Source organism: Alligator mississippiensis, chromosome 3, assembly GCF_030867095.1.
Source record: "Alligator mississippiensis isolate rAllMis1 chromosome 3, rAllMis1, whole genome shotgun sequence".
NCBI lineage: Eukaryota > Metazoa > Chordata > Crocodylia > Alligatoridae > Alligator > Alligator mississippiensis.
This window is the reverse complement of record NC_081826.1, coordinates 278,141,509-278,156,716: the sequence shown is the minus strand read 5'-3', so window position 1 is coordinate 278,156,716 and position 15,208 is coordinate 278,141,509. Positions and strand designations below refer to the sequence as shown.

Below are 15,208 nucleotides of genomic sequence, written 5' to 3'. Positions count from 1 at the left end.
CATACCCCTGTGTAAGTGAGGGAGCAGAGAACATTTTTAATCTTAGCAAAATAAATCATCCATTTCATACAACCAGAATAAAATTCTTGGCTGGCATTTTTATGGAAACACTTTTCCTACAGACCTGTTTTCCAAATGGGTGCTGAGAAAGGAACATCCAATGTTAAATTCTATATAAGTATGCAATTTTTTGTGTGGGAACTTTTCAACAGTTTACATAAGTTTTAAAAGCCCCAATAATATATTGTATATACTATTTATAGATTAAAAAAAAAAAGGTACAATACTACTATGCTGTGTTTTTGAAACAGAGTTTTGAGTAATACTTTAATAGTATGCCTGCATTAAATCTTTTTAAGCAACAGGAAATTTTACCCATACAGAGCAGAAGTTGTTGTACCATTTATATAAGATTAGTCCAATATCATAATTTTCAAACTGCTGTGCCTAAAATCCAGGTTAAGGTACCCCCCAAAAAGTCTTGATTTTTTTTTTTTTAAATGTGTTTTGCAACTTCAGAATAGTTGTGGCTCTTGTAAGGTATTCTCTTCCTAATGAAACCAAACAAAACCTTTTCCTTTCGTTAGGATGCATGCAAGGAATTGACTGGCTCCTCCTTTGTTCTTACAATAACAGATAAAAAAGGAGAGACTAATCACTCAGACCATGAGCTGTCAAGACAAAATGCCAGTAGGTCAATAACATTCCCCTCTCACTTCAGAGCAACTTTGGATTCCAGCCCGTGCCCCTAGGAGATACCCAACTCAACATAATTGGTTAGCCCGTTTTTTCTGCACAAATTAATCTAATAATGCCGAAAGGATAATAGGCAAAAGACCTTTATGTGCCATATTTTATCGTATACAACATTCCCCAGAGGAAGATGTACACCTTGTTTTTGAAAGGCAGAATAAAGAAAAAAGATTTTTACTTGGAAATTCTTGTAAGTAGCAGTTACTGATTAGCAGCTTCTACAGCAGGAGTCTGTGCTGGGAAAAGAGAAAATGTCCATACCCAGCAGCTGGGGAGCCCCAGAATTAGCACTGTAGTGTAACTTTTGTTTTCCCCAGCAAAGGTAGGAACTGCTATTACCATATTTCCTTATAACACATATCCCAGTTTCTAACAACTGAATTTTGGTGGGGGAAAGTGCATGATGTGTGAGAAAAAACATAGCATAACTTGGATCTGGAGAGAATACCAAAGTGCTGGTTCCTTGTGAGTCCCAGAGTTTCCCATATTTGGAAGTATTAAGCTTTCCACAGAAAATAAATCCTCGCTCTGAGAAGAGCAACAGGACCTAGTCAATCCCTCCCCCCCACAACTTCCCCCCCCCCCCAAACAAAACCCACCTTTCTCTGTCACTGTGTTCTACTTTTTAAATAGTTTTGAAAGAGAGATGGAGAGTGTGAGAGAGTTTGAGGCCCTTGAAATGAAATTTTGGCATCATAATTATAACCTTAGATTCTGATAATTTTGACATCCATCAGCTTAACGCATAGTCATGTCAATATTTGGAAATCATATCCCAGGTTCCTGTGTTTTTGCTATCTGTAAAAGCCATGTCTTGTTACATGCACATACACTTCCATAGTATTCTTCAGTGTTTGCAGAACCATACCATACTATGGAGTCAGATGGCCCCATGGGCCCCCAGAGCTAGCTGAAGACCAGCTGAATTTTGGGCACCCAACCTGCTGGTGTAGAAGAAGCCCAGATTCACGATCCCATGCTCCACCTACACTAGCGATATGATAAGATTTGGGATCTGATCCCTGATTCCCCACAATTGTGCCTCCTGTCATGTACCTGTGGCATCATACACACCTTCAAGTAAATGCCTATCAGAGACTTCTGGGACAGCGAAGCTTATTAGCAGCTTATTCGTTAATGAGGAGCAGTCAAACGTATTATGCACTATTGTGATTTTTAAGAGGTTTCTTTGTAAGTTTTTCATTAGGTTTTTGTTGTTCTTGTTCATTTGTTTTTGGATTTGTTATGATAATAGAAAGACATTTGATTTTAAAAAATCATTATTATTCATTGAGAAGAATTTGATGTCAGATATTCTGTACTAGATACTGCTGGTTTTTATGTGTGTAATGAATCCAGAGGGGTTGTGCATTTGGTATTGCATAGCCCTTTCACTGAGTCTTTGTTCCTAAAGCTGACACCCTCTACCATGGGGGTCCAAGCAGGTGATCGAACAGGTCCAAGGAGGTGTTCCTTCCCCTCTATATGACATTGGTCAGGCTGCAGTTGGAGTACTGTGTCCAGTTCTGGGCGCTGCACTTCAGGAGGGATGTGGACAATGTGGAGAGGGTCCAGAGGAGGGCCATTCACATGATCAGGGGGCAGCAAGGGCAGGCCGTATGAGGAGAGGCTATGAGACCTGAACCTGTTCAGCCTCCACAAGAGAAAGCTGAGAAGGGATCGGGTGGCTGTCTATAAACTGGCCAAGGGAGACCAGCAGGCAATAGGAGAGTCCCTGTTCCCCCTAGCACTACTGGGAGTAACAAGGAATAATGGCCATAAGTTGACAGAGAGTAGATTCAGGCTAGATACCTAAACTTCCACCCTTGAGACAGCATGCCCCTTAGCCTGGATACCTAGGAAGCTCCTGGAGTTTTGCTGCACTTGGGCAATAAAGCAGGTGACACCAGGTCTCAGGCAGCTCCCTCACGCAGGAGCTCCTTCCCCTGGCAGTTGCCAGAGAGAGTGCCCTGCTAGCTCCAGCCCTGAGCTTATATGCTCTTGGTCATCTGACTACCTGCAGGTGCATGAGCTTGTTGCTCAGAACCTGCAGCTGTGGAGCTCTTGCCTAGCTTGCAGAGCTCCATAGCCTGGGTGCTTCAGCCCTTAAAGTAGCAGGCACCTCTTAGTGTCTGACTACAGGTGCAAACTAGGATTTTAACATGAACAATTGCTTAAAGACCCTGCAGAGATTTTGAAACTCACTGTTGTTGGTACTGTTATTCACAACTGTAGAATAGGAAGGAAAACGATGTCTGTGATTGCCAGTCAGAGGGGAGGTAGCCACAAGAAGCTGTTAATGTTATCCATACTTTGATAGATTGAGAATGCCTAGCATGTAGTTCTTTAACTGTGCAGTTAAACACGTTGGAATTTTGTAAGATATTTCATTTAAAATGATGCATGTTCCTGAATCTGGAGGGTAATAATTTATAACAGCTGTTAAGTGTTTATTTCTGAAACATTTCAATTGTCACAAAAAATGGTTTTGTTTTAAGCAATGCATCTTTAATTTAGGAAACTTAATGTTATTGTAAAGTATTTATCTTTTGATTTTCTTTTCTTTTATGTCTTGTTAATGTTGCTGCTTTAATTAGCTTTCTGCAATTTTAGTTTCCAGAGGGGAAGATGTCTTAATAATGCGCATACATTGCTGTGCTGTCTTAATATGATAAAATGATATAGTGTCACATGATAAAATGATAGTCACAAAATGATGCAAGTTAAAGGTCATTTGCTGAGTGTCCTGCTAGAAATATTGCTTGGATAGGTGATGGAAAAAGAAATGACATTTCTTTATAAGCAAAATGCAAACAACTTAAGTTGAAGAATTAGAGGAAACAAAATACGTTGTATAATAACTTTTCTTCTCTAAAAGATGTAATCAGAGGTGTGATACCTTTCCACAGTACATAATTCAGGCTTCACAGAATGTGATATAAACTCTCCAAGAAAACCCCGCTACATAGCTATCATGATGATGGAAAAAGCCAGTAGGTGTGAAACATGACTGCGAAACTAGTAAGATTCTATTCAGTGGTTTCATCTTTAAATGTTAGGAAAGGAGAGGACAAGCAAACTTCCATTGACTTATCTGTACTGAATTGCTTTTGGTCTTTCTCTGTAGGTTTCTGCTTTGGGTTTGGATCCCTCGGGTGCCCGTTTAGTAACTGGAGGCTATGATTATGATGTTAAATTTTGGGACTTTGCTGGAATGGATGCATCTTTGCAAGCTTTTCGATCACTCCAGCCTTGTGAATGGTAGGTATTGAGACCACCTTTCTGACTTCAAGTTTCCATATTGCAGTTTTCAGTAACAGTAACTCACAATCTACCAAGCTGTTCTTTTGGAGAGGTTTCGGTTACCCATAATATTTCTGTAGTAGACAAAATAAAGATGAAGAAAGTTAGCTGCTGCTGTCATGTTGGAATGTGGGGGGCAGGTCTGGGACCACTTGTGGATTGGGATGTCAACCAGTGTCAGGAGGGGAGAGAAGAATCCAGGGGCAGGATGAGTTAGAAAGCCAGGAGATGGATTCGAGAGTGATATTTAGGAGCAAGCCAAGTCAGGAAGTCACGATATCAAGCAGGGAGCAAGTCCAGACTAGAAGCTGGAAGATTGAGCATGGTCAGAGGGCAATATAGAGGGAACAAGTAAGTAGTCTTGGCAACAGGGTTCAAATTGATGCCAAACGCTTCCTGTTCCTGTGCAGGGGTTTATATGGTGAAAGTGAAAGCATCAGCTGATCCTGACTGGCCATTCTGGTGGTCCACTGGAGTGGCTGGAGGGTTAGCCTTTTCTGGACCCTTTAGGGCAGCTTCCCCTGTTTGGGTGATGAGCCATGGGGTGGCAGGTCTGGGTGAGTGGCTGTGTTGGCTAGCCTGTGGCCTCAGGTTCAAGAATGCAGTCTGATAGCTGTCTATACTTCAAGCTTAAGACTTGAATAATTTCCCCTTTTATCTGTTTTAACAAGCTGTGTGTTTAACATGGTATATGTATGTATCAACAAATAGTCAAATTGCTTATTTTAAAACTCAACATTAAACATAGTTGTAAGTTCTTAATTATATACAAAAATTAAGAGAATGTGCCTTCCAACTACCCTCTTTCCCATTCTCGGAGACTCATTGGATAACCGTATAACAGACAGTGGAAAGGACAGTTTGAGCATCATTTTTAAGGAAATGATAATGATCAGAGATCCAGGGTTTCCGTTTCCCTCAGAAAAATGTGTATTTTCCCTTTTGAAGTGGGAAACCATGGGTTTTCCTTTTTGCAAACAGCTCTCTGCAGGCTGGCAGAGTTCTAGCCTGCAAGAGCTACTTACGAAAGGGCAGGAAACCCTAAGCACATCCAGAGGCAGCAGGGGAGAGTCCTGAGAATCTGAGTCGGCCAGGGCTGGCTTAGACTCGCTTTCCCTCCTACCGGTCTTTGGAGTAAGTGGGGCTTTTGTGGGTTAGGTCCTGGAGGTGGGGAGCAGCTTGGGGCTCCCTCTGGCAGGGTTGGGGGGGTGGGCCCTGTGGGTTGTGTGAGGCCCTAGCTGCCGGGAGAGCTGGGGCCTGCGGGGAGAGTCAGCAGAGCAGACAGGGCAGGTGTGTGTGGGCAGTGATCACACTGTCGCGCGCTGCAGGCTGGTGTTGGGACAAGATTGGGCTGCCTTGTCCCTGGCCATGTTGCGTTGTCCTGCTGTAGCTCTTCTTGGCTTGGCTCAGGACAGTGGCAGTGGCTTAGTGCAGGAGACAGGGAGCATGGGCTGCACCCCTACCTGCCAAACTGAACACCCTTGGGGCAGGGTTGGGGGCTGGGGGCACTAGGGACAAGCACTGCTCATCCTCTGTGCTGGCAGCCACTGCCCCACTGCTCGCTGTGCTGCTGTGCCACATCCTACTGGCTGGCAGCTGCTGGCGGCTCTGCTGAAGCTAACACTGGAGGGTGGCGGGGGGGAGGCATGGGGTGTACTGCACAGTGAGACATGGGGAGGGGAGGAGCAGCACAGTTGGCCTGCATGCTGTCCTGCATGGCCCAGGGCCCTACCAGCCTCACCAGTCCGGGGAGAGCACAGCCACTGTGTGCCCAGCTGCTGAATGGGACTGGACCTGCAGGCAGGAGCTGTAGCTATGTAGGCAGGTGCTACATTTCAGCCTGGCCCTGCATCCACATTGGCACCAAGACATGGCCCCAGCCTGTGAGATCTCCTTATCCCAAGAGCCACTCAGGGGGTGTGATAGGCTGGGGAGGAGGGATGGATGTGTGGAGGGAGGTGATGAGCAGGGGAGGATTGAGATGGCAACAGTGTCTGTGTGTACGTGTCTGTGTGAGAGAGAGTTCATGGGGGGAGCTCTCTGGGTAGAAGCAGCCACCAAAGCTGGGCCTGGAGCCCTCCTGCACTCCTAGAGCAGCCTGTGCAGGGGGGAGGCCAGCTTGAAGGGGAAACAGCTTGCTCAGGTAAAGGCAGAGCCTAGTCTCTGAGCCCCAGTCAAGGGCTTCCCAGTATGGCCTTGAGGACTGCTGGGTCCTGGGCACAGGTGTAGGGAGCAGAACAACAGGGGGTGGCACTGCTCAGAGCCACAAAGCAGTGACAGAGGAGTGGGGGAGCTCTGATTTTTCTATGATAAAATCAAAATCAAACACTTTAAATATATAGGTATTTAGAATTTATTTTATTATAATGACTGAGACACTGGTAGTCTTCCAAATTGCTTTTGTAACTATATCAATAAAATATTGTGTTCAACTGATACTTATATAAAAAGTGGTATTTCGTTTTAATTATGGAAAACCACAGATTTGGGACTTTTTAATCACAGCAAATTTGGGATTATCATCAGAGAATTTGCGATTTTTTTAAACGGAGAAAACTAGGATTCCTGATAGTGATATATGTATATGGGGGGGGGGGTATAATGGTAATTATATGTATTGCTTAGTACTTTAAAATAATATCTTTTATATATAAATGTAGTGCTATAAAACATTGTTTGAAGAGGTTGGCTTTTTTGGCTGTAACTTACTACAAGAGAATGACTAAGTCTGTAAAAAAACAAACAAACAAAAAAAAACAAACCACAAAACAGTTATGTTCAAGAACCAGAGCTCCCTGACAGTTATCAGTACATTTTTTGTTTTGCATCAGAGGGTGGGAAAAAAAAAGTTTCATTATTTCTCCAAAGGCATTTATAAATTCAACCGAAAGGGCTGAGAAGTAGCACGCAGGAGAACTTCCGAGTCAGTATCTTGGGTGGAGCTAACTTGCACACAAAGAAATCGTAAACTAATAAAAAGTGTAGTTAAAAAGGTCAATGGGAATGTGATGCTAATACTTCAAAAGTCTTTCCCCAACAACAGAAAACAATTGTAAGTCTTAAGACTCCTGGCATACGGAGTCTTAGTTCTTGGTGTCTCTTAGTGGACATAATTTTGGAAGTTTGAAAAGGATAAGTAATACCACATAAAGGATACTTGTGGATGTGGTGTTACTTCCTGTCCTGTGTGGTGAATGATATCTACTCTGAAGCATGAGCTTTAGTTACTTTATTTTAGTCTGTTTTTACTACTTTAAAATTATTTAGCCCTTCCAGAAGCCAGCCACAGTGTCTTACTTTGTCTGTATCCTACAAGGAGAAATTCCATAAGTTGTTTAAACACTTCATTTTATTTATTATTGTAGCAAAGTAGGTTTAGCTTGGAAATCAGGAAAAATATCTTTACTGTTGGAATTGCGAGGCGGGAGAATGAACTGCCAAGGGAAGCTGTACAGTTTCCTTTATGGGCTGTTTGCAAGAAGAGCTTGGATAAATATTGGACAGGGATGATTTGCTATGGATTAGGACTGTGAGAAACGACACTGTTCTGTTTTGATTTGAGTTTGGAGGTTTTGATGGAACAACGTTTTGTTTTGAATTTCATTTCGATTCGAAACAGGTGTTCCGTTTTGCTTCGTCAAAACAGTGAGGCTGTTTCGCCCCTGTTTTGACGTTTCGCCCATTAGTTATAATGGGGAAACTCAAAACAGCCTCTCTCATCTGGCAGGCAGATTGGGGCTGCAGGCCCCCGATCTGCCTGCCAGATGAGGGAGGAAAGCCAGTGTTGCCGCCTGTGACTGGGGAAGGGAACTGAGCCCGATTGCTCAGTTTCTCTACCCAGCACTAGATTGGGCTGGGGATGGGAAGTCAGCCCTTCCCCTGAGCTGTGATCGGTTTCCTGCAGCCCAGCAGTGGGAGATGGGGAGAGCCAGGGCTGTGCTTCCGACTGCTGTTGGGAGTGCATCCCTGGTTCTCCCCTGTCTCCCACCACCTCACTGCTGGCTGCTTTGAAACTTGAAACTTTTGAAACGTTTCAACTAGCCTCGTTTTGTTTCGAGGCTGTTTCAAAGCCCTTCGTTTTGATTGGATTTCGCTGTTTTGAGCTCTGAATGAGTCGAAACAGTGTCAGATCGAAACAGCTGGTGAAATTTCGCACAGCCCTACTATGGATCATGCTATGAAGAGCAACAGAACCCAGAGACCTCCTAAAATATCTCTCGGAGACTGTGAGAACAGCAGGTGATAATTTGAGAGGACTATGCTCAGCTGCAGGAGAATTGAGAGCTCCATAACTGACCTTGTTATGAAAAATTGTTACAGGATCCCCAGCTCTTCTAAATTTATGAAAGAGATAGGATGATAAAAAAAGGAGTTTGTGCTGTCCGATAAGGATGTGTGATATGTGGAATAATGTTTGTTGTCCTTGGGTTGCAGTACCAACTACAGGGTGTGTGTATTATTCCATGCTTCTGGGCTTTGTTGTTGGCCATGTTGGGTCAGGAAGTACTTTTTTTCTGCACCTATCACTACAGGTGCTAGGGATTTTTTTGTTCAGAGGCGGGGTATTTCTTTTTTTCCCCCCCCACCTTCCTCAGAAGCATTGGGTGTTGTCCACAGCCAACACTGAGGATTTTGACTAGGGTGTACTGATGTTCATGTTGGGCCCTAAAATTCCAGAGGTTCCTGGCTAGATGTTCAGGTTCTTGGTCCTTTGCTTAGAGTCAGATTAGTTACCACACGTGGCAGTAAGAAGAAATTCCAGCCCATGGTCTGACTGGCATGGACTGGTGGGGGAGGGAGTGCAGGGTTGTCTTCCTGGGGGGGGAGGGGGGGGTTGTCTTCCTCTGGGGGTTTATTCCTGGGATCCTCTTTCATGGATCTCTTGAGCATATTCTAAAGCTACTTCCTCACCTTGACGTGGCAGGACATTGATAGTACCTTAGTTCCCATGCTTTATTTGTGGCAAGTTAAAGAGTGATTTTGATTTGAGGCAAGGATTTTTTGGTGGTATCTTTTAGTGGATATTGGACTATCATAGCTACAACAAGACTCCAACCCTACTCCTTGATGTTTTGGGCATTATGCTTGGTAGTTGTTTATGAGGGTTGTTCGCAGAGTTTTAAAGAAGAGGTTAGACCAACATTTCAGTAGGATGGTTTAGATAAGTATGATCCTGCCCTGAGGAGGAGCTTGCCTAGATGATCTCCTGAGGTCCCTTCTAGCCTTACTTCTGTATAAAAGTGTGGCAGGCTTACTGACAACAGTCCGGCATGCTGGCCTCAGAGAATCTTAATTGTGATTGGTGGAGCATTTCCACCAATCATACAAATGCTGGGGCGGGGCTTGCCCCACCCCTACCCAGGGGTGAGGCAGAAAGCCCGAACATGGTTGAAGACTGCGTCTTGCTCCAATCTGATCGGTCTGATGGCAATCCAGGGCTGAGCCACCGGAGGGAATAAAATAGCAGCATGCCCAGCACATAGGTGGCTGCATCAAGGGACGCAGAAGAAGAGCTGGCAAGAGCTGGCCAGCTGGGCAGAGCTGTTGCCCTGGAGAGCCCAAAGATCCCCTTGCCAGATGGGAGCAGCGAGCAGCCGCATCCCCAGCCCCACCGTGTGTGGCAAATGGTGTGCATCTCGGTGCATGGAGCGAGACCTTCAGAGATGCACACGTTGGCTTGGGTCTGTGACCCCTGATGTGCAACTAGGTAGTCAGCGTGCAGATGGCTCATGGTGTGTTCTGGGAATGGGACTGGTCTCTAGCCCCTGGCACATGACCAGGGACTTGGTGCAGGGTTTGCTGCGTGGTGGGTCCTCAGCAGACTGAGACCCTGGGAGCCGCTTCCGGCAGCTTGGGTCCCCAGCCCCCAGCATGAAGCCAGAAGCTCAATGTAGGAGGTGCTGCGCAGCAGGCCCAAGACAGACTGGGTCCTGGGACCGTGCAAGGCGGTTCAGGCCCCCAACCTTGAGCAGAAGGTAAAGTCTCCAGGAGCACACGACAGTGCATGGGGCTACCAGCAGGCAGGTGGCCTGGGATGGAGCCAGAGGCCTGGGAGGCTCCTGCTGCAAGGAGAGACTTGCCCAAGGGGACACAGACCACCCACCTGGCCCCAGAGGCATGAGTTACTGGAGAAAAGGGGTTCCCAGAGCGGAAGGAACACCCAGTCCAGGCTTTTCAAAGGGGGAAGGAGAGGCTTTATTGGGAAGCATTCCTGCTGGGGCCACTGAGGGCCGGGATCACTGGGGATCCTTATAGAGTTGCTATTGTATGACTCCAACCCCGGTTGGGACCTTCTCCTAACACTTACCTGTGTTTTACCTGAATTTACATCTGTGGTATAAGGTCATATAGAATTTGCCTATAAGTTGATGTTCATATTATATACCTGTATATTGTATATAAATGTACACGTTTGTTTATATTTGTCTTTTACTAACTTGTATGTATTAATACATTTGTATATAGTTAAGTTTCAGACTGTCCTGGCCTGACTCTATAGGGACGGAGAGAAACTGTATGCAGCCTGCAGTTTCACGCACAGCACTCTTGCCAGCTAACAAACCCTTCAATTGGAGAAGGGAGTATATACCCGAGTACATCTGGCCTACAAATATATGATTATAAATTTACTGACAGCTCATGAAATAAAATGATCCACTAGGGATCTTAGGAAAAGGAGAAAGAAAAAAAGAAAGAGATCAGACCAGCATTGTGAATCACGGTAAAGTTTTCATTAGGAAAAAAATTCATTGGGGTAGTGGACATGAGGGATCAATAGCTGGATGTAAGATGGGTATCCTGTATTACTATGTTTTCAACTTTAACCTGCACAGAATTTATAATAAAGCACAGCAGAGTCTTGTTGTCTGATAAAACAGCCTTGCATGTAAGCAAAACTGTAAGTTTCATAAGCCACAGTATAAAAGTTGATGCATTCCAATCTAAACCTTATCTGTACCATATCTGATGGTTCATTACTATCCCTTAGGTGGCATTGAAAAATGGCCAACGCTGCTAGGAAGAGAACATGCACACAACTTGGGATCCATTACCTGTTATAATCACAGAGATACCTGGCCCAGTAAAACAGGCAGAGTCAGAAGATCCTCCAAATATTTGTCAAAGAAGAATCCTCATTGAGGCATTTCGGTTTTGAAATTCTTTCATTGAATTTGTTAATAAGAATATTGACTTTGCTTCTCTTTGTCCCTGACCAAATCAAAGTCACTGATCTTAAGTCCAGATGTAGGAGTTCTGGAATCAATTTCCTTCCACGTTTTTCCCTTGATGTTTGAATGTAGTTGTCTAATATCAGATATCAAAGCATTTGTGTGCAAGGTTAAGACTTCGGGTCTCAGGGCTCGTGCACAAAGTGATGCTCAGGAAATTCAGCTGAAATAACTGACAATGTAAAATTCAATTAGATACTTATATGTCCTCATTCAGAAGTAAAGTAGCACTTGATCAAAAACCTTGACTTTAGTATGGGTTGCATGAATGGACTGTTGTAAGGTGGATAGAAAGCTGGCTGGATCATCAGGTTTAACGGGTAGTGATCAGCAGCTCTATGATAAGTTGGCACCTGATATCAAGTGGAGTGCCCCAAGGGTTGGTCCTGAGGCCAGTTTTGTTCAATGTCTTCATCACTGACCTGGAAGATGGGATGGAGTGCACCTTCAGCAAGTTTGTAGATGACACCAAGCTGTGGGGAGTAGTAGATATCCTGGAGAGTAGAGCTAGGATTCAGAGAGACCTCAACATATTGGAGGATTGGACCACAAGAAATCTCCTGAGGTGAAATAAGGACAAGTACAAAGTTCTGCATTTGGGATGGAACAATCCCATGCACTGGTACAGGCTTGAGCGGGGAGGAGACTGACTAAGCACTTCTGCAAAGAAGGACCTGGGGGTTACAGCGGACAGTAAGCTGAATATGAGCCAGCAGTGTGCCCTCGTTGCCAAGAAAGCTAACGGCATACTGGGCTGCATTAGTAGGAGTGTTACTAGTAGATCGAGAGAAGTGATTCTTCCCCTCTGTTTGGAACTGGGAAGGCCACACCTGGAGTACTGTGTCCAGTCTCAGTCCCCTACTGCAGAAAGAATGTAGACAGATTGAAGAGAGAATCCAGTGGAGGGCAGTGGAAATGGTTGGGGCACATGACTTCTGAGGAGAGGCTGAGGGAACTGGGTTTATTTAGTCTGAAGAAGAGAAGACTTAGCATGGATTTAATAGCAGCCTTCAACTACCTGAAGGTTGGTTCCGAAGAGGATGGAGTTGGACTGTTCTCAGTGATGGCAGATGAGAGAACAAGGAGTAATGGTCTCAAGTTGCAGCAAGAAAAGTTTAGGCTAGATATTAGAAAACATTTGCTCATGAGGAGGGTAGTAAAGCACTGGAACAGGTTTCCAAGAGAGTTGGTGGAATCTCTATCCTTGGAGGTTTTTAATACCCACCTAGACAAAGTCTTGGGTGGGATGATATAGTTGGGGATGGTCCTGCTTTGATCATGGGGTTGGACTGGATAACCTCCTGAGGTCCTTTTCAGTCCTAATTTTCTATGATTCTGTGACCCTAGTCACTGTAGTCTAATCCTTCTTGAATTGTAGTCAATCTCTGTGTCTGGCTGAAGGAGGCTGTTTCTGAGAGACTACCCCTTGCTAGAGGAAAGGGAGGCACTGTAAACCTGTTATCTCTTGATTGCATGTTTTAACACAATTTAGCTTCTTCTTGCACATAAAGAGAGGGTTCTCCACCTGGTGAGGGTTACTTTGCAGGCCAGCCACCACTCCCTCCTGTTGCCCTGACTGTAGCAGTAGCCGAGAACTCCAGGCTTCCACTTCCTGCCCCTGCTTGAGAGGTTGGGATGTCACAGTACAAGACAGCCCATGGCCCAGGGCTCCTATGTGGTGCAGGGCAGCAGGGGGGTCCATAGTCTGGGAGATGAGGGTGAACCCAAGGTGGCCATGTGCACGGTACAATACAGAGATGCCTGTGTGGTGTATGGCCTTGGGGCATTGTTGTTCACACTGGTGAGGCCCACGTAGTATGCAACCCTCGACCACTTAGTAGCTGGACATTCCTGCATTAAGGCAATAAGATCAATATCTTAGCTGAAGCAAGCAATTCAGACTTTCATAGGAAAACATCAACAAAAGAGGCTGTGGAAAAGTTCAAGCATTAGAGTCCATTTAAGTGACAGATTTCATGTGTGTAATTTGCTTATCCATCCTCCCAACCCCCACATTGTGCTCACTCTCTTGGTATGTCTTGTTTTTTTTAACAAATGAAATGAAATGTTGAGTGAGGTTTTTCAGCTATGTAATCTGATCCTTCAAACAGAGTAGCTTGCAAATGGAGAAATAAGCAAAGCGCATTCTAAATTATCCTGTTTGTTTATGTGAAATGAGCATGCAGATGTCTAGTAAATCTTCTTAATGTTGTTTCACTCTGGGTTTTTTTGCAGTGTAAATGATCAAACTTTTATTCCTGGTGCAAAAAAAAAGTTTCGAGCCAATTCTTACAATTTGCTAGCAACTTATGATGAAAGGGATGTTGTTCCACAAAAACATTCCTAGCCTACGTTATCACTGCAGCAGAAAAATTGTCAGAAAAACTAAGATTTAAAGTTGAGTTTTACCTCAGCCTACGGCTAATATCCAGTAAATTTGAGGGATTTCTATAGTAATAGTCCTTAATTAGTTAGAAAAGCGAGGAAAAGTCTGTGCAAAAAGGTTCTGCCTACAGTGGCCAGGAAACGGTATTCATTCTTTGCTAACATTGAGTTATTATGTTTAAGCACAGTTCATTAGTAGGCTACAAGCACTATTTCTCTGTCCTCTGTAGTAAGAGTGATTAATAAGAAAGTGGCAACAGATTAGAGTTGATAATACTGTGCAATAATGAGTTGATAATATTTTGTAAACATGTACATGCATCCTTTAAACAATAAAATGAGTACAGTTCACATTCATTTTTTTCTGTCACATTTCAGAGAAAACAGCTTACAAATACATTTAGCAATTTACTGTTGGCAAAAGAAATCATGGTACAATGCTGTTAGCTTCAAATGCACGCTATCCTGGACACTCTTCTTTTAATCAATCATGCTGCACTATTTACCCGAATCCAAGATGCCTTTTGATTTTAGATTATTTCCCCTGCTTCTCCCCACCTCCCCTTGCCCCAGTTAGATTCTGTGCCTGGAAAAATTATAATTTCTCAATAATTTTCCAGGTATAGAATCTAATTAATAAAAGGACATCTTAAATTTGTCCCCACCACTGCTGTGGCAGGCTGCAGGGTTTCCCCACCTCTTGCCCCCTTCCTTGCCAAATGACCCATTTCGGACCAGGGCAGATGGTGACTCAGCACCGAGTCCAGGGCCAAAGCTGGACCTGAGCTACTGCCTGCCCCAGGCTGGTACTTGAATCTAAGACAAGGGATTTTCCCCCCATCCTGATTAGGGTGGGGAAAAACTCATCCTGAATTTGAGTAAATATAGTGGGTGTTTTCATCTGTTTTCTGTAGAATAGGGGTGCTCAAGCTTTTGGCCCTGCAAGCTAGATGAGTTAGGGTTACCATACATCTGGGTTTTCTCAGACATGTCTTCTTTTTGGGTCCTCCAATTTTCATCCAGGTGGTTTTTTGAAATATGAACAAGTGTCTGGGATTTTGCTCTGCTAGTTCTTTTTCAACATTGATGCTGGTAGAACTTGGAGCTGGGTTTTCTGTTTGCTGTGGAAAAACACTGATTTTTTTTCCTTTTTAAAGGAAGAAACCATGGGTTTCCCCTTGCAGGCTGTCAGCCTTCCAGCCTGCAAGGAGCTGCTTAGGGCTATTGGAAGCAGGGGGTGTTGCATGCGTCTGTGTGCACACATATGTGGCTGGCATACAGCCAAGCAAGGTGGTGGGGGCAGCCCCAGCAGTTAGGTGGAGGTAAGTCTATGGGGAGCAGGGGCTGGAGGGCCAGGGCTTGGGGACTGTCGGGGGGGGGGGGGGTGCATGTGTCAGGGTTATGTGATGGGGATGGTTATGTGAGAGGGGGCGGGTACCTGCCAGTGCTGGGGTAAGTTGTCCAGGTGCTGGGGCTGCAGCAGGGCAGGGGGAGTGAGGGGGAGGTGCCTGCCCCTCCAGCGGGGAAAAGGGGCAGAG

At 44.6% G+C, this 15,208-nt stretch overlaps 1 protein-coding gene across 1 annotated transcript in view; it reads left to right on the top strand.

Annotated features, from left to right (window-relative positions):
• Positions 1 to 15,208, top strand: part of WDR70 (WD repeat domain 70) — a 255,372-nt gene that overhangs the window by 59,304 nt on the left and 180,860 nt on the right. The window contains exon 7 of the mRNA XM_014594000.3: positions 3,881 to 4,014. Within this exon, the coding sequence (XP_014449486.2) occupies positions 3,881 to 4,014 (134 nt within the window). The remainder of the gene's footprint in view (positions 1 to 3,880; positions 4,015 to 15,208) is intronic.